At 35.3% G+C, this 25,780-nt stretch overlaps 2 protein-coding genes across 2 annotated transcripts in view; both read left to right on the top strand.

Moving 5' to 3' along the window:
• The first annotated feature begins 241 nt into the window (after positions 1 to 241).
• Positions 242 to 21,965, top strand: rbm45 (RNA binding motif protein 45). The gene is made up of 10 exons (XM_056465020.1): positions 242 to 691; positions 3,295 to 3,417; positions 6,998 to 7,124; positions 7,200 to 7,322; positions 9,987 to 10,163; positions 13,928 to 14,057; positions 15,665 to 15,761; positions 17,298 to 17,461; positions 17,671 to 17,880; positions 21,664 to 21,965. The coding sequence occupies exons 1-9, from the start codon at positions 422 to 424 to the stop codon at positions 17,861 to 17,863; spliced, it is 1,404 nt and encodes a 467-aa protein (XP_056320995.1). The 5' UTR covers positions 242 to 421; the 3' UTR covers positions 17,864 to 17,880; positions 21,664 to 21,965.
• A 3,265-nt stretch (positions 21,966 to 25,230) lies between these two features.
• Positions 25,231 to 25,780, top strand: part of osbpl6 (oxysterol binding protein-like 6) — an 80,606-nt gene continuing 80,056 nt past the window's right edge. The window contains exon 1 of the mRNA XM_056465649.1: positions 25,231 to 25,463. The gene's annotated coding sequence lies outside the window, so the exon portion shown is untranslated. The remainder of the gene's footprint in view (positions 25,464 to 25,780) is intronic.

Raw genomic sequence — 25,780 nt, 5'->3', positions numbered from 1 at the left:
ATTGTATTATTATTTTATTTATTTATTTTAATTTATTTTATTTTGTTTATTATTCTATTTATTTATTATTATTATTTAATTTTATAACTCTTTATCGATACAATGCCATAATAAAAAGATGTATTACATACTCAATTTAACTAATAATTTAACTTTAGCTGGCGGAGAAAAAAAGATAAACATAAGGGGTCTTTTATTATGAAATAAGTATCTGCGTTTGCTTTGTCGTCACGTGCTCTAGTGAGATTTATATGGTCGAGATAGAGGAACGTTATTATTTCAAACGTGTTCGCGCACGCTGTTTACTGAACATTCACTTACTTTTGGTTTTTAGAGCAATTTCGGCAAACTTCAGTATTTTAAAACGTTCTTCGCTGGGTTATCACGTTAATATAATAATTCAGATCTTTTAATCATCACTATGGACGACTCTAACCGACCGTCTTCGTATCTGGACGAGCCTCCAAACAGTCGGCTGTTTCTGGTCACCAGTAAATCCATCACTGAGGACACCATCCGGGAAAGCTTCGCCTCTTTTGGAGAAATCCAGGATATATGGGTGGTAAAAGACAAGCAGACCAAAGAGTCCAAAGGAGTGGCGTTTATTAAATTCTCCAAATCCTCTCAAGCCTGCACCGCTATGGAGGAGATGCACGGCAGATGTCTGGTCGAGGGAACCAAACCTATAAAAGTACTTTATTCACACATAGATAGATAGATATTGCTAACACTTTACAATAAGGTTGTATTAGTTAATATATGTAACATATTTACACGAGCAAGCAATGAACAATACTCTTATTATAGTATTTCTGGCGCCTTTGTTAACGTTAAGTTGGTTAAAGGAATAGTTCACCACAAATTTGCAAATGTAAGTTAATCACTACTCTCTCAATTGGTTTTATATCTTTAATTGTTTTTTTATTATGTTAAACACTAAAGAAGATATTTTGTTTATAGCTGAAAACCTGTAACCATTGAAATGCGTTGTAGGAAATACAAATACTATGCTACACTAAGTCAATGGTTACAGATTTCTATTCTTTAAATAACTTTTGTGTTTAATAAAAGGATTCACAAAGGTTTGGAACAAGTAAAGATTGAGGTAAAGTTGGTTTTATATATGAACAGGGTTCAACACTAAGGGTTTTTTTTCTACTGGTCTGATCGGGCCAATGTTTACTTGGCCCCACCAAAAAAGAAAGAAAGAAAAGAGAGAAGTTAATAGCTATTTTTAGTCACATATATTAAATAATGTATCAAAAATAATGTCAGTAAATCTAGATTTTAAATATTTTAGAAATATTAATAAATAAATGCAAAATTCAAAGAGTTATGCAAACAGAAGAGTAGTATGGAAAATGTGCAGGTATTTTATTGCAGTTCGTAATTATTTAACAAAAGGTGTCTGACTTGCCAAACTGACAGCAAATTGTGCAAAACATTAATTTATTTAGTTTGTTGTGTTGTTCCCATGTATATGTCTGCTTCTAAGACGGTAGAAACAGGCATTTTCGTTTACCTTTATAGTTTGATGTTGCCGTCACTTCACGGTACTGGTTGTTGCCAGGTTACGAAAAAAAATAGCATGCTCAAAACATCAAATCAGATGAGAGAAACCGAAAAGCAATATGGTGTTCACAACATCACAGAGAAAGTACATTTAAAGACTTAAAAGAACAAAATTAAAATGCATGCAATTGACAAAAACTCGCAGGCAAATGAAACTTTAGTGACAAGGCAGCACTGTCCCGTTCGAGACAGTAATGATCCCGTCTACTGTCCCAAGCGTCTCTCGTGCTAGCCCTGGGCCAGCAGGCAGTCCTTATTGTTGAACATTTGTTAAGTGACATGATCGCTAAATAGTTTGCAATGCTATTTTGAATATTAGGTCTGAAATCACATGCAAGTTTGACTTGAAAACAACATTAGCACTGTTTAATTAATTGTGAACAATGTTGTACTTTGATAGTCATTGGCTGCTAATATGACTTCCCTATTTCGAATTTGCAAACAATACTTTTCAGAAATACATTCTGAATCTATTTAACGTAATAACAAGAACAAACAATAAACAATACATTTATTAATATTGTATGTTCAGCTACTTTTGCTGACGTTAAGTTAGTTAACATGGTAGTTCACCACAAAATGCAAATTTACTTACTATTTACTCTCTCTTGGGTGGTTTTAAATCATTGAGGTTTTTTCTTCTGTTCAGCACTGAAGAATTTATTTGGATTATAGCTGAAAAGCATTGTAGGAAAAACAAATACTATGTAAGCCAATGGCTACAGGTTTTAGCTTTCTTCAAATGTCTTGTTTTGTGTTTAATAGAAGGACTCACAAAGGTTTGAAACCAGTAAAGATTGATGTAAAGTTGGTTTTACACATCCCTGTATAGTTTACAGTTCTACTTTAAATATTGGGTCTGAAATTGTATGCAAGTATGACTTGAAAACAACATTAGCACTATATATTTGACAGTGAACTATTTACTTTATTTATTGGGTGCTTGTATCCTTTCACAACTTAGAATTTGCTAACAATACTTTTCTGAAATTATATTTGGAAGGTGAAAGTCCAAATGTGCGAATACCAACTTTACCTCAATGTGTTTAACATGCTAACTCGAACAAACAATGAACAATACTTTTATTATCATAGTATTTTTGACGCCTTTGTTAACATTAAGTTAGTTAAAGGGGTAGTTCACCACAAAATGCTAATTTACCCACTATTTACTCTCTCAAGTAGTTTTAAGAGTTTTTTTCTTCAGTTCAAAAAACCTGTAACCATTGACATCCATTGTAGGAAAAACAAATACTATGGAAGTCAATGGTTACAGGTTTTTAGCTGCCCTACAAAATCATCCCAATGACTCTAAAATAATAAATAATTTTCAAAATTGCACCTTTGAAGTCATCTAGCAAACTCAAACTCATGGATCTCAGAAAGATAATATAATTTTTTCCAATATTGTGCAGTAGTAATACTTGTGCAGCCTTTATTAATCATATAGTACATCCTATAGTATAACATTTACTAATGTGTTATTATAATCCAAATTCATGCTTGTTAATTAACATGAATTAAAAATGAATGACTTTATTAAGAATAATTAACTTTAACAAATAAATACGTGTTCATTGTTTGTTAATTTTAGTAAATGCATTAACTAATATAACCGTATTGTAAAGTGCCACTAAATATTCCTACTTTGAGTATTTCACTTGCACCACTTGCTGATTGTTTGGCTTGTTCCTGATGTGAGCCTGTGTTGTTTCGGTTTAGGTGTTCATCGCTCAGTCCAGGTCTTCTGGAAGCCACCGAGATGTGGAGGATGAGGAGCTCACGAGAATATTTGTGATGATCCCGAAAACATTCTCTGAGGATGATTTAAAAGAAACATTTAAGGTATGGTGGGCTGTTTAAAGTGTATAAAAACAAGCCCTGCAAGCATTTTTTTGGTATTTCAAAGATGTCTAATAGACATCTAAATATAGACTAGACTAGACTAATCACCAAATACACAGATTAGACAAAGTTCACATCCCAGCAAGCATTTTTTGCTTAAAAGACGATGTCTAATAGATGGATAAACAGATATTTTGGCTAAAACAAGGCTAAATTTGGGCTGTCAGTGAACATCTAATAGATGTCTAAGAGTAGCCCAAAACTAGACTAATCATCAAATACACAGAAATAAACAACTACACTAGGCCTGCAACTAACGATTATTTTAAGAATCGATTAATCTGTCGATTTTATTTAATTTTTTCAGATTAATCGATAAATCGGATATAAAAAAAGCATTCATTTCCAACCCTTTATTTAAAAGCAGAACTAAAGTCATTTGAAAGTGCACACACAGGTTGTCCTTGAACATCCCTGAGCTCTTATAATGATAAAATAAACTAACTTAGTAGTGTTGTCCTGTTTAAATATCTAAAAATATCTTCAATCACGATGCATACTAGACACATGAAATAACATAAGAAATGATGTCTTGTTTTCTGAAAAAACACCTCAAAAGTAAGCTGGTCAGGAGAGGTGAATCCTCAGGATCTATTCAAGACCCTAAACAAGATTTTCAATTAAACATGTCATGACCGTTTTCTATGTCTTCACCTTTAGCCACCTTGTCACTTTTCTTTTTCTATAGCCAACACATCATGTGTTTAATTAATTTATTGTATTTTGACTATTTTACCACTAATTTAAGGTAATATCATTGAAGTGGCTAATGTTTAACGCTCACTAGGATATCTGTAATCATCCCAGAAACATTCACAGATGATGATAATGATATAAAAGAAATGCTAAAAGTTTAATTAATATGCATCTTTAAATTTTCATTGAAATGAGATTGCTTTTGGTGAATTTTGTCCCACTGGCGACATGAACATGCCAAAAAAAATCACACAGATGATTTGGATGTGTTGAAAATAAAGTCACACTTGGCTCCCTCATAGTCACTAATAGCTGACATAGGAAATGAATGGGACATGCAAATACTAACACTCGCGCGCAGAAACGCTTGTAATATGAGGAATGCAAAACACACACACACAGAAAAGAAGCCCTGCTGCATATTTAGGATTTTTAGCAGATTTTTGCCTCTGAATTCATAAGAGTGCCTTGCTTGTGTGCATTTTAGTAAATAAACAAAATGGTCTTACTTTAGAATAAACATGAAGTTTTAAATCAAAGTTTATTGTATTTCTTTCATAACTGTATGATAAATGCAGAAAATGTCCGATTTTCTACTTTTGTAATCAGACGTGTGCATGTGCTTTCTGAAAGTTTTATTACATTTACTAAATGACATTTGAATCGTTTACAAAATAAAAGGTTATCATAATTAACAGAAGTGAGAAAGTGTGTTCTTTGATGCTGTGTTCACACCAGACATGTCACATGTGAATAAATCATGTTAGTCGTGCGTAAATAGACACGTGAATATTTTGAGATTTCTCGCTTTATTCATGTGTCAAGTTCGCTTCATTCGTGCAACAGATTCACTTCACAATAGACATGGATTCGCGTCATGTGCAGGGATTCTGTCTACTCTAGCTTCGATGCTAAATGTCTGACATGGATTTTATTGAGGTAGCTGTCATGATCACGCTCATACGAGAGCAAGCTTCTGATTGGTTAACGGGGTGCGAATGTCAGCTAAAGTTCAGATTTACTTATTTTGTGCCTCTTCATTTGTGCACGTCTGTTGTGAACGCAACATTAGAGTCTCCATTTTTGTTTTTTGCGAAATAATTTAACTGAACTTAAGTCGCGCACACGTATATAAAGTAAATAGCTTAATAATTTGCAAAAACACCCTAAATAAAGCAGAATATTGAATATTATTATTATTATTTAAATAAATTTTTTTTATTATTTTGACAAACACGTTTTTTAAAGGGCACATAGTTGACCTCTTTTTTTTATGATTTAATATTAATATTCTGGTTCTTCTGAGTGTGCCAGTTTAGCTTCAGTTTAAAACACAATTCAGATTGTTTTATTATAATGTGTTAAAAAGTGTCATGTTGGGGGCGTGTCCACAGCTCGCTGATTTAGGGGTGTGTTGCTTCACATGTAAATTAGTTTCGGCTTCCTGCCAATGTAACAAGGGGGCGGGGCCATGAGCTCACCCGCTCTGTGTTTGGGCAGACTGAGAGAAGCTGGAGTGAGAGGATCCGCATTCAGTCGTACATATACGACTCGGACACAGACCAAGCAGAGAGTACAAAATCATTTGTGTCTTTGTACAGTTTTACAGCCAACTGTGTGCTAGTTTCAAGTGCCGAGCTTGTACACCGAGACTAATAACCATGCACACTGAATTAACTTTGACTGAGGCACCGGATGCGCCGCTCGAAGCCGCGACACGACACACCAGACACTCTCTGTGGCGTAGCAGAAACATGAAGTGTCCCGAATCGTCACGCCGTTGTGTGTACCCTGATAGACACCTATGTTTAGAATTCTAAAACGCATGGCGCTGCGTCAGGTACAGCAGTGCCTAGTTAAGATCACAGGGAGCTTCTGTGATCGTGAGAAATGCAAACGGCTGAAGTATAAGGTAGACTCAATGAGAAGTACACATGTCTGCAAACCTACCTAAAGATACAACCAATAATTCCGATTAGAGCGATAATGTGGAGAATATTGCTCTTGTGTTGAGCCCAATGAGCCTTGCATCTAAAAATAGAGCTAGCGTGTTCCTTTAGTGATATCGCTTCGACTCACGCTGAAAATGGCGGACGTGAATCAACAAACTGAGGATATAATGATGCGCCTGTCAATCAATATTGGTGGGCGGGGGGACCGCTCTTCTACGTAAAGTTGCGGTCGGTTTGAGAACCGCTCCAATTGGTCCACCGTTTTTATGTTGTTAAATTGAAAAAAAGCACTGGGTGTGCTTATATCACCCCAATATGACGCTCTATACACCATACATGCACATATGGCTGTCCAAACAGCTTGAAAAGTAGATTTTTTTACCATAGGTGCCCTTTAAGTCTTGTTTAAGAGACTCTTAATTAGGAAGTGTTCTTTTAGAGTCAGCTTTTTTTGCACAAATAACTACTAAAACTGTATTTAAATGTTGTATACACATCTGTACATTGGAGTAAATAGTTTTAAAAAAATGCTCTCATTTTACAAAAATCACTGTACATAAAGTGGAATATTGCTAATATTGTTATATTATTACTATTATTATCATTATTATCATTATTATTATTATTATATATTTTAATATGTATAACATTTTTAAGGTTTTGTTTGAGAGACTCCTATTTAAGAATCTGGCTCTAGGATTGGGTCAAGGAGCTGAAAGCTGAGATTGTCAGTTTTGTCAAAGTAGCACAGATTATGTAGTGACTATAACCATGTGCACATGGAAAATGAGTTAAAGTTGTTCCCAAAATCAGAAGGAAAGATGAACAATGTTTATTTATTTATTGATATGTTCTCTTTTCTCTCACTCCAGGTGTATGGAGATATAGAGTACGCCATCATTATACGAAATAAGACCACTGGTGAAAGCAAAGGTCTGGGATACGTCAGATTCCACAAACCTTCACAAGCCGCCAAAGCTGTTGAAAACTGCGATAAGAGTAAGCGTCTCGTTCTTCGTACTTCTCCTCTTCCTGTTGTATTAAGATGTGCTTCTAATCCGTCCTCCTCTTCAGCTTTCAGAGCTATTATAGCAGAGCCCAGAACCAAGAATTCATCAGCAGACAATGAGTATTTCAGCAACCCCAGGACGACGGAGCACTCCACCAGTGATCTGGGCTCCAGCTCATACGCATTTGGTACGCATCATCTGCACAGTTTAAACGCACAGCTCACCCAAAAATTGAAAGTTTCCTCATTTACTCATATTCAAGTGGTTGTAAACACACAAGATATTTTGAAGAATGTTGGAAACCAGCAGCCATTGACCTCCATCCAGAAATACTATGGAGGTCATTGGGTCTCATTCACTTATAATAGTGCACGCTTTTCAAATGACGGTGTCTACTGGTGGATGAAAGTTCACTGCGTGTTCGGTCTTTCCAGAGCACAATGTTGAATTTTAGCGCAAATGAACTCGTATCTGCCTCAAATTTTAATATGAGGTGGTTTAGGATATAAATGCATTTAGCTTTCATTTTATCTGACTCCAATCATTAAACATTAAGAAGATTATATCAATATATAATTCAGATGAAGGTTTTTTTACTTATAACTTTTGCTTTTGTTCAATAGGATGCTCCGAGGAATCGCCTCGGCTGGTGGTCCCTCATGGTCACACTCTCGTTAGTCTTGATTATTAAACAGGGGTAATTGACTAATACTTTTAGATGGCCGCTCCTATCAGGGCTCGAAATTAACCTTTTTTTGGTAGCACCGCTGCTCCTAACTTCAAAAATTTAGGCGCACCACACAAAATTTATCGGAACCACCAAAAACTGAGCACAGTTACTACAGGTTTTATATTAACAGACTGCATTATATATTAACACTCTTATCACAACTAACAAATACACAAAAATCTGCATCCACTCACTGCTTGACGTGAATGAGATGAACTGAGTTAACAATATGCTGTTCTCAGGGGTGCTGTCTGATATTGCACAGATGATATTGACATATAACTTATTATTTGCGTATGTCATCTTAATAGCAATAATGGTCTTTTCATGAGCTGCAATATTAGTTTCATCTCAGTGAATGCATGCTCTTTAGCGATGGTGAACGCGCAGCATTAGTGGCACGACTGATTAAATAACGTTAGAACATCTCCTGCTGAAAATGTGTATATTCAGTGGCAAACACTGTTACCTGAAAACGTCCCACCTGCTTTACTGTGAAGGCTTTAGTCATTTTCATAGCGGACTTTAAACACTGGAAGTCTTTTATCCACTCTTGGAAAAGTGTAAACTCTGGATTGCCATTCACCACATGATCACTAATCAGATGTGCCATTATTTGTAACTTTAGGTGGTTTCTAAAACTAAATCTGTCAGTGCTGTTTTCATTCTGTTGTATCGGAACTGAGTGATTGACAGCTGATGTTTACCAATCCATTCGCGTTCTGTTCTAGCGCAATGGGCCAATAAGAAGAGCTTGAAGGCGGGACAAGCATTGCGGGCTTTGTTTACAGTAGCAAGTTGACATGACAACTGTTTTAAACCATTCCTGTAGCACTGCGTTTGGTGTTTTTAGGTGCTTAATGATTAATGCGTGAATGCCTAAACTGGTCGCACGACAACAATTATATGCACTCTCATAAATGCTCCCAGCCTCCCAAATATATTTTGAGGTCGCATGGATAAAAATTTCGGGCGCATATGCGACCAAAACGGTCACAGTTTCAAGGCCTGCCTAATGCTTGCTCATTCTAAAGGATTTTTGATTAGTCCTCTTAGATGATCAGTGTATTTTTGGTCATTGGATTTTCATTTTAGAAACAGATATTAAAAACCAAAAAACGAGCCGTTATTTTGATTTTCATTTTTGAATTTTAAAACGAAATAAAAAAGCGGCTCATGACGAAAAACGGAAAAACGAAATTCCAAAAATTTAATTAAAAAAAAATTAAATTTAATAATAATAATAATAATAATATTTAATTTGATTTAGAATTTATTTATTTTTTTTTTAAATTTTTTTTTTGAATAACAAAATATAAAATCACCAGAAAACAAAAACGAATAAAGGCTTGTTTTTTATATTCCGAAACCAGATAGGCCGACTCATTCACGGTGACGCAATGGTGCCACACACAGGCTACCCTGCTATAGGCTATTATTTTTTTTCCACTTAATAATGTTATAAAAGGTATTTTCTTGTGTTAATACATATTTTCCTCATTGAAGCCGGTTATATGCAACAACATAATTGATGATATATGCATTATTTGCATTGCTGAACAGTTTTCTGAAAATAAAGTTTATTGTTAAAATCACTCCCGCTTCAGGAGTGACCGTAACATTAGATATTCGTTTGGAATCATTGCTCATCTCTCCGTGTTATAGTTCGAAATAAACACAATTATTTTAATCTGAATAAGCAGCCAAATGTCTCGCTAAGCGGACTATCGGACAACATTATAAAAACCTTGCTATGGTTGATAATGAGCTTTACGACTTCTGTTGTGTGCATCTGCACCCCAAACGCAACCTATTCTAGTGCCTAATCGTTGTCCTGTGGCTGCTGTCACATCATCCAAGTGGATGCTACACAATGGTGGTGATGTGGAGAGACCCCTCCCCTTCATGATTGAGAAGCGCTTTGGGTCTATGGCCATACACAATAAACGCATTACATAAATACACGCATTACATTACTTTAAAGTGAGTGAAGCATGACCCAATTGTCATTTTTGGGTGAACTATCTTTTTTTTTTTGCCTGTGTTGTTGTCTAAAGATGAATGCTGTGCAGCATTTGGTTGTCTGAAGGTTTCTTGTCGTCATCTGGTGTTTTCCTCCAGCTCAGGAGTCCAGCAGCTACAGCGCAGCAGATTCCTATAGCTCTGACATCATCACCCGCTGCCTGATGGTGTCCTCGCGGATATCCGTCTCACAGGAGCAGATCTACAGCCTGTTTGACATCATCCCGGGCCTGGACTACTGCGAGATACAGAGAGATCAATACGGCTTCAGCAAAGGTTAATAACGCTGCAGTCTTTTGTTTTACCTCCCTGAAAAAAAAGCAAAAGCTTTCACTGGGGTGATTAAAAAAAAATGCAGGTGACTTAAAGGTACTTTTAGGTGTTTGGATCAGTATGTTAGTCTTGGGGATATCTAAAATCTAGTGAGCTCCAAAACCATGACAAAATTTACACTTAGAAGATATAAACCTGATATAAATCTTGCAGGAGTCACTTCCGCCTAAATGGATCAATTTCAGTTTCTCATCACGTCTTCTGACCAATCAAATCCTCTATTGTGTCTGACATGCCCCGCCCCCTTCTCATTGGCTTTTCATTTGATGCGCTTGAGATTGACCACTCTCACTGGCAGAGCTGTGAGAGACAACATGCTATTGGCACTTTTTTAAAAAAGGGGCGGGGCTACACTATGTCCCGCCCTGTCGTCTTGCTTCAATTGAGATTACATCAAACATCGAATAAAAGATTTCTGGGGACCTTTTAAGTGACTGTTCACCCTAAAAATAAAAAGTTGCTGTTAATGACTTCCCTTTTTTCTCCAGAAGAGCATTAATGGTAGCTGTTGCATTACCAAAGAGTATTGTTTCATCTCAAAATATTTTATGAATGTTTTATTGCTGCAGAAATGCCTTTATTGCTTTAAGGGGTGTAAATAAACAGTTTTTATTATTATTATATGTATATCACTTTAAGGCAGAGGTGTCAAACTCTGCACAGTTTAGCTTCGACCTTAATTAAACACACCTGAGCAAACCCGAGTCCTTCAGGCATGTTTGAAAGTCAGTGTGTTGAAACAGGGTTGGAACTAAAATGTGCAGGGCTGTGGCCCTCCATGAACTGAGCACCTGGGTTTAAGGTATTAATATGCACTGTTTAGGGGTAGATATGCTGCAAATAATACCCCAGTCACAGCTTTTGTGCTGTTTTGTTTTAAATAAGCACACACAACCTTAAAATATACCATAATTATATTGTCATAATTAGTTCACTATAAAAGAATCATATAACAAGTAGTCTAAATGACATGGCGGCTCAGTTTTTAGCACCGTCGCCTCACTGTAAGAAAGTCTCCGGTTCGAGTCCCGGCTGGGTCAGTTGGCGTTTCTGTGTGGAGTTTGCATGTTCTCTCTGTGTTGGTGTGGGTTTCCTCAGGGTGCTTTGGTTTCCCCCACAGTCCAAACACATGCGCTATAGGGGAATTGGGTAAAAATATTGTGAGTTCAGCATTGAGATATGCATCGCATTGTGGCTTAAGTGTGTTGTTACACCTCTAGTAGCAGCTTAAAATATAGCAAAATGTTGAAAAACAATAACAAGAACGCTTGCTTCATTTATTTATTTATACTGTTGGAAATGAATAGGAAACTTTCATTTCTGAAGGAAAAAAAACAAAAAATAAATAAAAAGATGTAACTAATAAGACTGAAAGCAATACTAAAAGCTCACTCACTGTTTAAAATGATGATAAAGCAAGTTATATTCGTGTACATTGCCTTTTATAGTGCAATTTGAGAGCATTTACATGTTGCGTGTCAAGTCTCTTGCTTTCTTTGCATTTATACGAGACAAAAGAGAGAGTTGATTCAGAGTTTTTGATGCGAGTCCATTGACATCAGTGAGAATAGTCTGCTGTAAAAATAGAGGGAAACATACCCATCTTTGCTTTATTTAGCTTTGTTTACATGCAGAGGGTCAACATGTGTTGTCGGAGTACAGGTAACCGTATTTACACTCGCATACAGCCAGAGAAAAAGACCAAAGGGATAAAGAGTGACGCCACCAATTGAGCCTGAATGCCATGAAAACGCATGTGAAATACAAAAGAGCTGCTGAGTGACTGAATGTTCAAACTTGAAAAACAAGAAATCGGAGACGTCTTCCTGCAGTCAGCAAAAGGATTCCAATAGCTAGCATTTCCTGCAGTTTGCATGCTTGGTACACACATCGATTTGGGTTTTCTATTTGAAATTTGGTGTAAAAATCAGACCTATTAGACCAGGGGTGCCCAATCCTGTACGAAGATCTACCTTCCTGCAGATATCAGCGCTAACTTTGGTCAAACGCACCTTTCTTTAATCACCAAGTGCTCCTTCAGATCCTACTTAGTTGTTTTATGCCAAGTTCAGACATGATTTTAGCCCTGATTTTGACTCGCAGACAAGATTTGAGGAATCGCAGGCAAATCGGTGCTTGTTCATGCGAGTAACAATCACACAATGTGAACTTTCAAAGACGCCATCTGAGAAAATCGCAGACGAGTCGCTGACGCCGGCTAAATATCTGGAGCTGTCTGCGGTTCAAATCTTGCCATGTGAATGTGTTCTGATTGAAAATAACATCGGCGATCACCTACAGCCAATGAGAGAGCAGCATTCACTAGTGTGGGTACCTTCAGGCCAGCGCGAGGTTGGGGGAGAAGTTAAAAGCGCTCATTTTCAGTTCATTTGGATCCAAGAAATGGAGGAAAAACCAGTGTAAATTTGGCAGGAGTGTCTGTGTGTTGTGTCATTTGATCAATATCACAGTCAGGGTCAAAAAAGAAGTCGAAGAGAAATTGCTAATTCCCTTCACAACCCAGGTTAAGTCAAATATGTGCACTTTCTACCCCGGTAAAGGCTTGTTTCTGGTTATGTAGTTAATAACAAAAGATATACGACGTGTGTTTGGTTTGGACAAAGTTGCCGGCGATTCTTTCTAGTGTAAAGTCATGCAGTGTGAAACCCCCTGTCGCTGATCCATCTTGCAGTGTAAACAAAGCAGCAACAAAACGCTAGCACAGACAGTCATGCAGTGTGAAAACATCTGTGACATGATTACTTTGAAAATCATGCAGTGTGAATATATTTCTATTATTATTCTCTCCAGAACTGTCTTGAGCATCTGTCTGCGCTCCCAAAGAGCATCTAACGCCTCCATAAGTCACCACATTCAAGTGGCAAATCCCAAACTACACATCTCTGAGCAATATTTGGTGCCAGTTTATCAGGAAGGCACCATCTTGTTGTTCTTTTGTTTCTCATTGGATGTAAACATTGATTTATTCTAATGTTTTGCTCCTAAATCTCTGGATAGAAACACAGTCTCTGTACAGACTGTAGAGAAAGGCTGTTTTTATGCCCAGATGAATGAATGTAGACGATACACATTCTCTGCTGTCACACATTAATTCAGAGTATATATGCTGTTAAGGCCACAACCCTGTGTGAAAATGTTTGCTCTGTAGGCTTCTCTAAGGAAGGCTTAAACTCAGTCAACGTCTGAGCGGTTTATTATTCATTGCCTAATGACAGGCGCTGTTCAGGCTTTTTGACTTGTGCAGTTTTGATTGCATGCGTGAGTCGTTTTCTCTCATTGTTGAGGGTTGTAAAAGTAATCCTGAATAAACATTGATCAGTTTCCTTATTTTTTTTTAAAAACACTGACAATAATAGGAATAATAATAATAATAATAATTAATCATATTTATATAATAATAAATAATAATTATTATATATATATATATATATATATATATATATATATATATATATATATATATATATATATATATATATATATATATAAATAAAAAATAAATATTAATTATTATTATTATTATTATTAATAATAATAACAAATGGTTTCTGATGATTATCTATTATCTGCAAACTTGAAAACTCCTCTTTTAAAGTCCAAAACAGTCACCTCCTGGAGAAATGGCTGTGTATTATATTAAGGTGCAAGCACACTCATTTATTTAAGTGTGTGTGTTCATTCTGCAGGTCAGGTGGTGGTTCGGTATAGTAACCTGGGCTCCTCGGTGTATGCTAAAGAGAAGCTGAACGGGTTCGAGTATCCTCCTGGAAACCGGCTCACTGTATCCTTTGTGGATGATGGAGAGGACAGAACAAGGTACAGTCACTTTACAATCATCTCCTAGTCTGCTTTTAAACCCACACGAAGAAATACTAGTGTTCATGAACCATACTGTAGAAAATATTCAGTATATATTATAATATTCACAACTCTTGGTTATTGAATGCCATAGTGTACAGAGTGTAATGATGATAAATACTGTAGTATACTTGAGTTTTTTACTACAATAAACTGTTGTTTGTTGTAGTATCTTCAATATAGTGGTAGAACAATAGGTACTTTGTTTATTTTACTATTGTTGTCGTGTTACTATTGCAGCTATAGAATTACATCGAGTACTTTTAATATAATATAGTTCAAAATCACTCATTTTTACTATAAATAAATTACCATAGTGTGGGATTAAAGTACTTTTTGGCAAGGCATACATGGCATTTTTAATTCTACAGATCCACTATAATTCTGTGATAGATCTAGATAAATAATTGCCTGAGAATAGTTTATTTTGTTGCATAAATAGTTAGTGGTAGACGCACACCGAATCTGCACGCCACGGATTTTTTGCCCATCATTCAGTCTATTTATTTACTCGTGTAAATGTGTGTAAATTTATATTTATTCAGTTTTTAAATTAATTTCACTAATATTATTATGATATAATAATAGTAGTAAAATTAAAATGTTCTTATGATTTATTTACAATACAGTTTGTAAAGTAATATTATCTGTCGTTTATTAGATATATTATATGAGAGACTTGCTTTGTTTAACAAATAAGTGGATCTAATTGGATTTGAATTGTAAACATTAAATAAAAGTAAAAAAATGTATTATTAGTTTTAATATACATTAAGTTTTTGTTATGATGCTCCTAAAATTATTCCGCATAAATCCGCAGATTTTTATTTTTTTACTAAATTCTCTGCAGAAATAGCAAAAAATGTCCGCAGATTCTGTCTGGCCCTTTTTATTGGTAATATATAGTCAAAACTGAAAAATCTACAAGACCGTATGCTGTCTGGTTGATGCTTTTGCTTGATGTTTTGAACAGACTGTCATTTGGTTTGAACTGTTAAGATAATTAGAGTCTGCTTTACATCAGCAGTGTGTATATACAGTTGAAGTCAGAATTATTAGCCCCCCTGAATTATTAACCCCCCTGTTTATTTTTTCCCCATTTTCTGTTTAACGGAGAGCAGAATTTCAACACATTTCTAATCATAATAGTTTTAATAACTCATCTCTAATAACTGATTTATTTTATACAGTTCTATACAGCTTAAAGTGACATTTAAAGGCTTAACTAGGTTAATTAGGGTAACTAGGCAGGTTAGGGTAATTAGGCAAGTCATTGTATAACAGTGGTTTGTTCTGGAGACAATCCAAAACTAATATTGCTGAAGGGGGCTAATAATATTGACCTTAAAATGGCTTAAACAATTAAAAACTGCTTTTATACTAGCCGAAATAAAACAAATCAGACTTTCTCCAGAAGAAAAAATATTATCAGACATACTGTGAAAAATTGCTAAATCTGTTAAACATCATTTGGGAAATATTTAAAAAAGGAAATAAAACTTTAATGGGGGCTAATAATTCTGACTTCAACTGTATAAATATATTGTGTGTGTGTGTGTGTTCAGTCCTGTGGGGAAGATGGCGATGCAGCTCGTGGCGGCCCAGATGATGTCTATGGTGTGGAACGGCCCTTCTGCTTCACAGCTAATGAAGACTAGCGCGGTGGGTAATGTGTGCTCTGTGTTTTCAAAATATGCATTGCAGCATCAGCTTTTTCTTAGGGTGCTTTCACACCTACACTTCCTGACAAAGGTCTTGTGGTTCTCAGTTGTAAGAGCAACAAATAATAACTTGACTTCTAGTTGATCATTTGGAAAAGTGGCAGAAGGTGGATTTTTCCCATGAATCATGTGTTAAACTGCATCCCAATCAATACTATACTGCAGAAGACCTACTGGAAGCAGTACGGAGCCAATATTCTCACAGAAATCAGTCAAGTTTGGTGAAGGAAAAGTCATGGTTTGGGGTTACTTTCAGTATGGGGGCGTGCGAGAGATCTGCAGAGTGGATGATCAACATCAACAGCCTGAGGTATCAAGACATTTGTGGTGCCCATTACATTACAAACCACAGGAGAGGGTGAATTCTCCAGCAGGATAGCGCTCCTCATACTTCAGCCTCCACATCCAAGCTCCTGAAAGCAAAGAAGGTCAAGGTGCTCCAGGATTGGCCAGCCCAGTCACCAGGCATGAACATTATTGAGCACGTCTAGGGTAAGATGGAGGAGGCGTTGAAGATGAACACAGAATCTTGATGAACTCTGGGAGTCCTGCAAGAAGGCTTTCTTTGCCATTCCAGATGACTTTATTAATCAGTGATTCGAGTCATTGCAGAGATGTATGGATGCAGTCCTCCAAGCTCATGATGGAGTCAGACACAATATTCATTCTGTTTCCACTGCAGCATGAGCACATATTCTATACTGGACATTATTGAAGGTTCAGTGAGCAGACTTTAGTCTAAGCAGAGTCAGACCGCACTGTCCTAATCAAATCATTCAATATCAAGACATGATCAGATTATATTGTGCTCAAATAAGTGTAATCTAGAGGCCTTTGGCTTTCATATAAGACACTTCTGAAACCAAATGATCAACTAGAAGTTGTTATTATTTGCTGTTCCTAAAACCTGGATAGGTGGCAAGACTTTTGTTAGGTAGTGTAAACGTTTGTTTTGGAACCAGGTGAGTTTGCCCCTTAGTTCGGTTTGTTTGGGCATTTGTGAAACCCACAATCGTGCTCTGATCTGTGCCAAAACATTCAGTCTCGGCTCAGTTGAAATGAACTCAGGAGCGGTTTGGTCATAGTTAGAAAGCAATCCAATCCAATGAACTAACACACCAGGCTATATCACAGTGTGTCATGGATATGTAATAGGCATATAGATGGCTAAATGAAGAGAGAATGACGAGTAGAGATATCAGTCTTACCGGTAAAGTGCATTTTATGTCACACAGGCATCTGTAGCTCCGCCCTTTTTGAAAAGAGCACACTCTCATTTGCATTTAAAGCGACAGTCACCAAAACAGCACAGTTAGGATCAAAGCCTAAAAGGGTCAATTTCAGAGAGTTCGAAAACATTTTGTGTGCTATTTTGAGCTGAAACACACACACACACACACACACACTCTAGAGACATCAGAGACGACATAATAGGTGCACTTTATCTCATGTTGTTGTATGCACTGTGCTCCTGTAGGGCTTCACAGCATCCCCTTTACCCCAGAAGGCACGCTTGCAGACAGACGCGTCTCTCCCTGCTCCTAAGAAGCTGCTCGCGCTTGACAGTGTGGTGAAGGAGAGGCTGTTTGTCATCTTCAACCCCTCGCCTCTGCCGGTGGAAGTGCTGGAGGACGTCTTCTGGTATGTGCTCGTCTTCATGATTGAACGCACGGCCTCTGACGGCAGGAACACTGTAGCATACGGAGTGAATATATTTTTATATTAGTCTTGTTTCCATCCAAAGATGCAAATTAACCCGCATTTGGGAAATATTTGAAGAAAAGGGCTAATAAATCCGACTTGAACTGTATTTTCTGTGGTTCTTGAAAGCATTTCTTCTCTCCATGCAGTCGTTTCGGATCCCTGATTGAGGTGTACTTGGTCCCGGGCCGGAACGTGGGGTATATTAAGTATGCCGACCGTAGAAATGCGCACGATGCCATAGATACCATGCACGGTAAAGTGGTTAACGGGGTCAAGATGAAGGTGATGCTGGCCGACCCACCCAAAGAAGAGTCGCATAAGCGCCAGAGAACTTACTGACCTTATGACACACACAGGTAAGTGCCCTCAGTAGGTAAGACCCTGTGAGGTTATTCAGAGATGTATGAATCCACGTGTTGTAATTTCTACTGTTAAAGGTGCAGTATGTGGGATTGACACCTAGTGGTTAAACTCTGTATTGCAGTCCAAATTCAAAACATTGTGGAGGGTTTTTTTTTTTACTCGACTCAAATGCAGGTTGCCAGATTGACAACACATACAGGAGCAAGCATCGCTGACGATCGAGCTTTATGCTGTAAGCTGCTCAGATAATAATTAATAATTATATATGCAATATTTGTATTATTTGCTACTTAAAAAAACTCTCAGTATTTTTTAAAAGTCTGAATCTGCGTCTCATTTCAGAGGCTGCTACTGTCTTCCAGACATCACATTTTTGGCTAAGTCCGCATACATTGAAGCAGCCTTCATAACTGAAATTAAATATACTGTTTTCCTCCAAGGCAATCTGGGTTGCTGAAATATAATTGGGTAAACTGGCAGTGGGCTGGTTATAGAGACCAAAACAAAGACGGATATTCCCACACAAAACCCACATTTTCAAAGCAGAAAAACTGACTTTAGCATTATTTTTCATATAAACAAATATGTTCACTTAGCATGTTTCTTAAATGTCTGCAAACATACTATGGCATTTTTATGTTTTTGAAATGGTCATCTTACATAAAGCACCTTTAACACAAGAACAAACCAGGACAGTTCAGAATTGACAAGAAGTTGAACAGGATTTGTTGAGAGTTAACCTCAACCTGCTGACTTGAGACATCATGACAGAACTGACTGTTTAAGTGGAGAAATAGATGTTTTTTTTTATTTGAATAATGCATTTACCATAATCAGATAATTTTTTTTTTTTTGGGGGGGGGGGTATTCATTTTCATATACCATTCATTTTTATAAAAGTGAGTAAACCTGCTACATTTAAAGCGATTAGTTGACTTTACTCTTATAAAGTGAGTAAACCTGTTGCTTTTAAAGCGGTTAGTTGACTTAATAAAGTGAGTAAACCTGCTGCTTTTAAAGCGATTAGTTGACTTTACTCTTGAAAAGTGAGTAAATCTGCTGCTTTTAAAGCGATTAGTTGACTTTACTCTTATAAAGTGAGTAAACCTGCTGCTTTTAAAGCGATTCGTTGACTTTACTCTTATAAAGTGAGTAAACCTGCTGCTTTTAAAGCGATTAGTTGACTTTACTCTTTAGTAAACCTGCTGCTTTTAAAGCGATTCGTTGACTTTACTCTTATAAAGTGAGTAAACCTGCTGCTTTTAAAGTGATTAGTTGACTTTACTCTTTAGTAAACCTGCTGCTTTTAAAGCGATTAGTTGACTTTACTCTCATAAAGTGAGTAAACCTGCTGCTTTTAAAGCGATTAGTTGACTTTACTCTTTAGTAAACCTGCTGCTTTTAAAGCGATTCGTTGACTTTACTCTTATAAAGTGAGTAAACCTGCTGCTTTTAAAGCGATTAGTTGACTTTACTCTTTAGTAAACCTGCTGCTTTTAAAGCGATTAGTTGACTTTACTCTCATAAAGTGAGTAAACCTGCTGCTTTTAAAGCGATTAGTTGACTTTACTCTTTAGTAAACCTGCTGCTTTTAAGGCGATTAGTTGACTTTACTCTCATAAAGTGAGTAAACCTGCTGCTTTTAAAGCGATTAGTTGACTTTACTCTTATAAAGTGAGTAAACCTGCTGCTTTTAAAGCGATTAGTTGACTTTACTCTTATAAAGTGAGTAAACCTGCTACATTTAAAGCGATTAGTTGACTTTACTCTTATAAAGTGAGTAAACCTGATGCTTTTAAAGCGATTAGTTGACTTTACTCTTATAAAGTGAGTAAACCTGCTGCTTTTGAAGCGATTAGTTGACTTTACACTTATAAAGTGAGTAAACCTGCTGCTTTTAAAGCGATTAGTTGACTTTACTCTTATAAAGTGAGTAAACCTGCTGCTTTTAAAACGATTAGTTGACTTTACTCTTATAAAGTGAGTAAACCTGCTGCTTTTGAAGCGATTAGTTGACTTTACTTTAAAAAGTGAGTAAACCTGCTGCTTTTAAAGCGATTAGTTGACTTTACTCTTATAAAGTGAGTGAACCTGCTGCTTTTAAAGCGATTCGTTGACTTTACTCTTATAAAGTGAGTAAACCTGCTGCTTTTAAAGCGATTAGTTGACTTTACTCTTATAAAGTGAGTAAACCTGCTGCTTTTGAAGCGATTAGTTGACTTTACTTTAAAAAGTGAGTAAACCTGCTGCTTTTAAAGCGATTAGTTGACTTTACTCTTATAAAGTGAGTAAACCTGTTGCTTTTAAAGCGATTAGTTGACTTTACTTTAAAAAGTGAGTAAACCTGCTGCTTTTAAAGCGATTAGTTGACTTTACTTAATAAAGTGAGTAAACCTGCTGCTTTTAAAGCGATTAGTTGACTTTACTCTTATAAAGTGAGTAAACCTGTTGCTTTTAAAGCAATTAGTTGACTTTACTCTTAAAAAGTGAGTAAAACTGTTGCTTTTAAAGCGATTAGTTGACTTTACACTTATAAAGTGAGTAAACCTGCTGCTTTTAAAGCGATTAGTTGACTTTACTTTAAAAAGTGAGTAAACCTGCTGCTTTTAAAGCGATTAGTTGACTTTACTTAATAAAGTGAGTAAACCTGCTGCTTTTAAAGCGATTAGTTGACTTTACTCTTATAAAGTGAGTAAACCTGTTGCTTTTAAAGCGATTAGTTGACTTTACTTTAAAAAGTGAGTAAACCTGCTGCTTTTAAAGCGATTAGTTGACTTTACTTAATAAAGTGAGTAAACCTGCTGCTTTTAAAGCGATTAGTTGACTTTACTCTTATAAAGTGAGTAAACCTGTTGCTTTTAAAGCAATTAGTTGACTTTACTCTTAAAAAGTGAGTAAAACTGCTGCTTTTAAAGCGATTAGTTGACTTTACACTTATAAAGTGAGTAAACCTGCTGCTTTTAAAGCGATTAGTTGACTTTACTTTAAAAAGTGAGTAAACCTGCTGCTTTTAAAGCGATTAGTTGACTTTACTTAATAAAGTGAGTAAACCTGTTGCTTTTAAAGCGATTAGTTGACTTTACTTTAAAAAGTGAGTGAACCTGCTGCTTTTAAAGCGATTAGTTGACTTTACTTAATAAAGTGAGTAAACCTGCTGCTTTTAAAGCGATTAGTTGACTTTACTCTTATAAAGTGAGTAAACCTGTTGCTTTTAAAGCAATTAGTTGACTTTACTCTTAAAAAGTGAGTAAAACTGTTGCTTTTAAAGCGATTAGTTGACTTTACTCTTATAAAGTGAGTGAACCTGCTGCTTTTAAAGCGATTAGTTGACTTTACTCTTATGAAGTAAGTAAACCTGTTGCTATTAAAGCGATTAGTTGACTTTATTAAACTGAATAAACCCATTGCCTTACATTTATTAAGAAAATTAGCTATTTGCATGATTATAAAATAGTAATTCAACGTAACAGTTTAAAGTTACAGTGGGGTTTTAAAGACTTCTTTCAGTCTGGAGTTTCTCTTCATAATCATAATTATGATTAATGTCCTTCATTTTTATCTTCTTTTATTTTAACGGCATTTCAGAAGGTGAGGACACAAACACTGCAACTCTGACATGATTTGATTGGTAACACAGGCAAAAATAAAACAAGAACAAAAATCAACATTGCATGATTTAAACATGCAATTATATATAGAGTTTAAAAGAGTTGTGATGAAGTGTGATGGACTGCTGGACTTGTGTAACTGTGAGTCTGATGTGTTTGTTCTTGCAGAGGTTTAAGTGACATTGACGCATGACCTCGACATGACAGGACGAGTTTTTACGGTGACACGACGGACGCTGACTGCCGTACTGCCGTTTCAGTTCTTTAATCAATAAGGAAGACTTTCTGCTTTCCTTTAGTTTCATGTTTACTGTTAGTCAACTACCAGTGTTGGAGACATTTAGGGAGACTTCACCCAAACATAGTGTTATCCTCAACCTGTATGACTTTCTTTCTTTCTTCTTTTGCTTTTTGCCTCTTTCTTTAGTTGTTTTGTTTCTTGCTTTTGTCCTTTTTTGTTTCTTCTCTCTTTTTTTTTTCTCTTTTTCTATTTTCTTTCATTAAATATTTCTTTTTTTCTTATTTCCTTTTGTTTATTCATTCTTTTCTTGTTTGTTTCTTTAGTTTTTTTGTATTTGTTCTTTCTGTTTTTTTTTTTCTTTTATTTTCTTTCTCTTTGTTTATATTTTATTCTGGTTTCTTGCATTGTTTTTTTTTCTATTTTCTCTGTTTTTTGTTGTTTTTTGTTACTTTTTTTTATGATAAAGTTTTGTCTTTTTAGAAAAAAATTCTCTCAATCTCTCAAATTCTCTCACAAAAACTCTTTAATTTTTTTCTTTTTCTTTTCTTTCATTTATATTTTCCTCTGGTTTCTTGTTTTTTTAATTAATTTATTTTTTCTCCCATTTAGTTTTTTTTTCTCTGTTTTCTGTTTGATTAGTTTTGTTGTCTTTTTCATAGTTTTTCCTTTTTTCTTTCTTTTTTCTATTTCTTTTTTCTTTTGTTTACATTTTCTTTTTCCTTTTTTTTCTCGTTTTTCTTTTTTGTTTATATTTTCTTTTTTCTATTTTTTCCTTCTCTTTTTTTCTTTATCTTCTATTTTTTCTTTCTTTTTTCCTTTTTTCTTTATCTTCTTAATTTATTTTTTTTTATTTGTTTATATATGTATGCTTTTTTCTGACTTCTTTTGTGTTTATTTTTTCTATTTTCTTTTTCTTCTTTTCGTTGTTTTTTTATCTTTTCTTTCTTTTGTGATTACGATTTTGTCTCTTTTTTATCTCAATTTCTCTCAATCTTTTTTTTTTCTTTTTAATTATTATTATTATTATTTTATTTTTTTTCAATTAATGTTTTTCTCCACACAACGAAAGTCAATGGGATCCAAAACAACATTGACTTTGTGTATTTTTGTTTGCCATACAGGTTTGGAGTGATGTTGGGTCGAGTATATACCTTGTCATAATTTTTTTTTTTGTTGAATAATCTCACAATTAGCAAAACTTTCAGAAGAGGCTAAGCTCTCTAGTGGTCTTTATATATCTGTCAGATGTGTATAAAATGACCAAATAAAAAGAGTTTGACAAATGAAACTCTGTGAAATAGTGTTATTTCTTTCTTACTAATAGTAAGACTGCCATAGAGTATACGGACGGTATAATTGACTCTGTTAGTTGTCTGAGGTGGGTGTGCATTAATCTTTCTAATAATTCAACAGATTAGAGTGAATTATTTTGCTTCTCCTTTGGTCTCCACAGCTGAAAACACTGTTCAGATGTTGTTTATGTCCTCACACTGCTCAGTAATGCACAGCTGTAATGCACTCAGAACTACTTTAGCCGCATGTTTATCTGTCAATAACTAGACACCTATGATCATCAACCAATCAGAATCAAGCATCCAATTGAATCCATGAGAATGATGATGAAATGAACTGTTTAAGTAATTGGAGAGGTGGAGATGAAGAATGTAAAGACTTGATGTGATGCAAGTCACTGTCCAGCAGGTGGAGACGGTGTATTTAAAGGGGCAGTTCACCCAAAAATCTAAATTCTGTCATTTACTCTTTGACTTTCATAGTATTTTTATTATTATTATTATTATTCAATCTTTCATTTTCCTTTTTCATGGTCTCCATTTCAGAGGTCGCCACAGTGGCATGAACCAACAACTATTCCAGCTATTATACGCTCATTCACACACTCATACACTACGGCCAATTTAGTTAATCAATTCCCCTATAGCGCATGTGTTTGGACTGTGGGGGAAATCGGAGCACCCAGCACCCCACGCCAACACGAGGAGAACATGCAAACTCCACACAGAAATGCCAGGGAATTAACATGGTTTAATTCATTTTGATTTATTTCTATGTATGTATTTATTTTTTTGACCGATATCTCATCGTCCTGTACTGTAGGTTGTATTAAAATAAGCTGTTGTTTCTCATTCATTTTTTTCTCTATTTTTGCTTTTTCTTTTTTCTATTTCTCATTTTCTTTTGTATATATTTTCTTATTTCTCTCTCGTTTATTTTTTCTTTTTTTTCTATAATATATTATATATTTTTTCTATATAAATGTGTGTGTATATATATATATATATATATATATATATATATATATATATATATATATATATATATATATATATATATATATATATATATATATATATATATATATATATATATATATATATTTATTTATTAATATTTATTTATTTATATATATATATATATATATATATATATATATATATATATATTATTTTTATTTTTTATTAATATGTATTTATTAATTTTTTTTTCTGGCTTTTGTGTTTTTATTTTTTCTTTCTTTTTCATTATTAAAATATATTGTTACGACCAGGTCATCAAATAAGGGAGAACACAAACGGGTCGATCAAGGGATTTTATTAACTGAACAACCAAGCGTTGAGTCTACGCAATCAAAACACAAACAGCAACAAAACACTAGAGGGCGACAAAGTAACAGATAAATAAATAATAAATGCATGGACATGTAACAGTAATTTACCAAAAAATATGAATAATATTTGGTATTATTGCTTTATTTACATTACGGTGAGGGTTTGGGGTAGGGGTAGACGTTAATAAAATACAATTTAATGGGTAATTTAATAAATAATATGAATAATATTTGGTATAATTACAGTTCATGCATTACTGTGAGGTTTAGGGTTGGAATAGACGTTAATAAAATACAATTTAATGGGTAATTTAATAAATAATATGAATAATATTTGGTATAATTACAGTTCATGCATTACTGTGAGGTTTAGGGTTGGAATAGACGTTAATAAAATACAATTTAATGGCTAATTTAATCAATAATATAAATAATACTTGCTATAATTGCTGTTTTCACATTACTGTGAGGTTTAGGGTTGGAATTGACGTTAATAAAATACAATTTAATGGGTAATTTAATCAATAATATAAATAATACTTGCTATAATTGCTGTTTTCACATTACTGTGAGGTTTAGGGTTGGAATAGACGTTAATAAAATACAATTTAATGGGTAATTTAATCAATAATATAAATAATACTTGCTATAATTGCTGTTTTCACATTACTGTGAGGTTCGGGGAATAGGTAGACGTTAATAAAATTTAATTTAATGGCGAATTTATTAACTAACATGAATCATTCAAGGCTCCCATCTAGCAGAGCTCCGTCTCCGGGTTTTGCGTGTCTCCAGCGTCTGCGGTTTCAGGATGAGATCCTGTCCAGGTTTTACCGCAGACCTCCAGTCAGCGTTACCGCAGCATCCGTCTAAACTGCCTCCAATTCCAGCCACACACAGCACTTTCCCCTCACTTTCTGCACTTAATTCACCTCACCTCGACATCCTCCTCCGATATAACCGACTGTCCGCGGAACCGAGCGCTGGGATAACCGGATAAACAGCTTTCTGTTCGGCGACCGCTTCGCTAATTCACGGCAGCGTCGGCTTTCTGCGCCAAGAGATGATGATGATGGTAATGATGTGGACACCGAACCGCTGGTACGTACCGCTCTCCTTTCCTGCTTTATTCTGTGTCATTTCCACACAAACCGACGGCTAATTTCATTCAGGGCCAAGTGTTTTGAGTCGCTAGTGTCCTCTAGATATTGATAAGCTGATTAAAAGGGATGAATGGCAGTCACGCATCTTTGCAGATGGTAAAGTCTCATCTGGAGTTATTCACGGCTCATTACCGCAACTTACAGCACGGATGTGTGTGTTGTGTATTCCTATACGTGTTGTTATATATATTAGCATAACATTATACGCTTGATCGATATCCTTAATTGCATATTAAAGGGGTAGTTCACATTATA

The sequence above is a fragment of the Danio aesculapii genome, chromosome 9 (genome assembly GCF_903798145.1).
Source record: "Danio aesculapii chromosome 9, fDanAes4.1, whole genome shotgun sequence".
NCBI lineage: Eukaryota > Metazoa > Chordata > Actinopteri > Cypriniformes > Danionidae > Danio > Danio aesculapii.
Note: the sequence above shows the minus strand (reverse complement) of the source record. Positions and strands in the feature narration are given on the sequence as shown.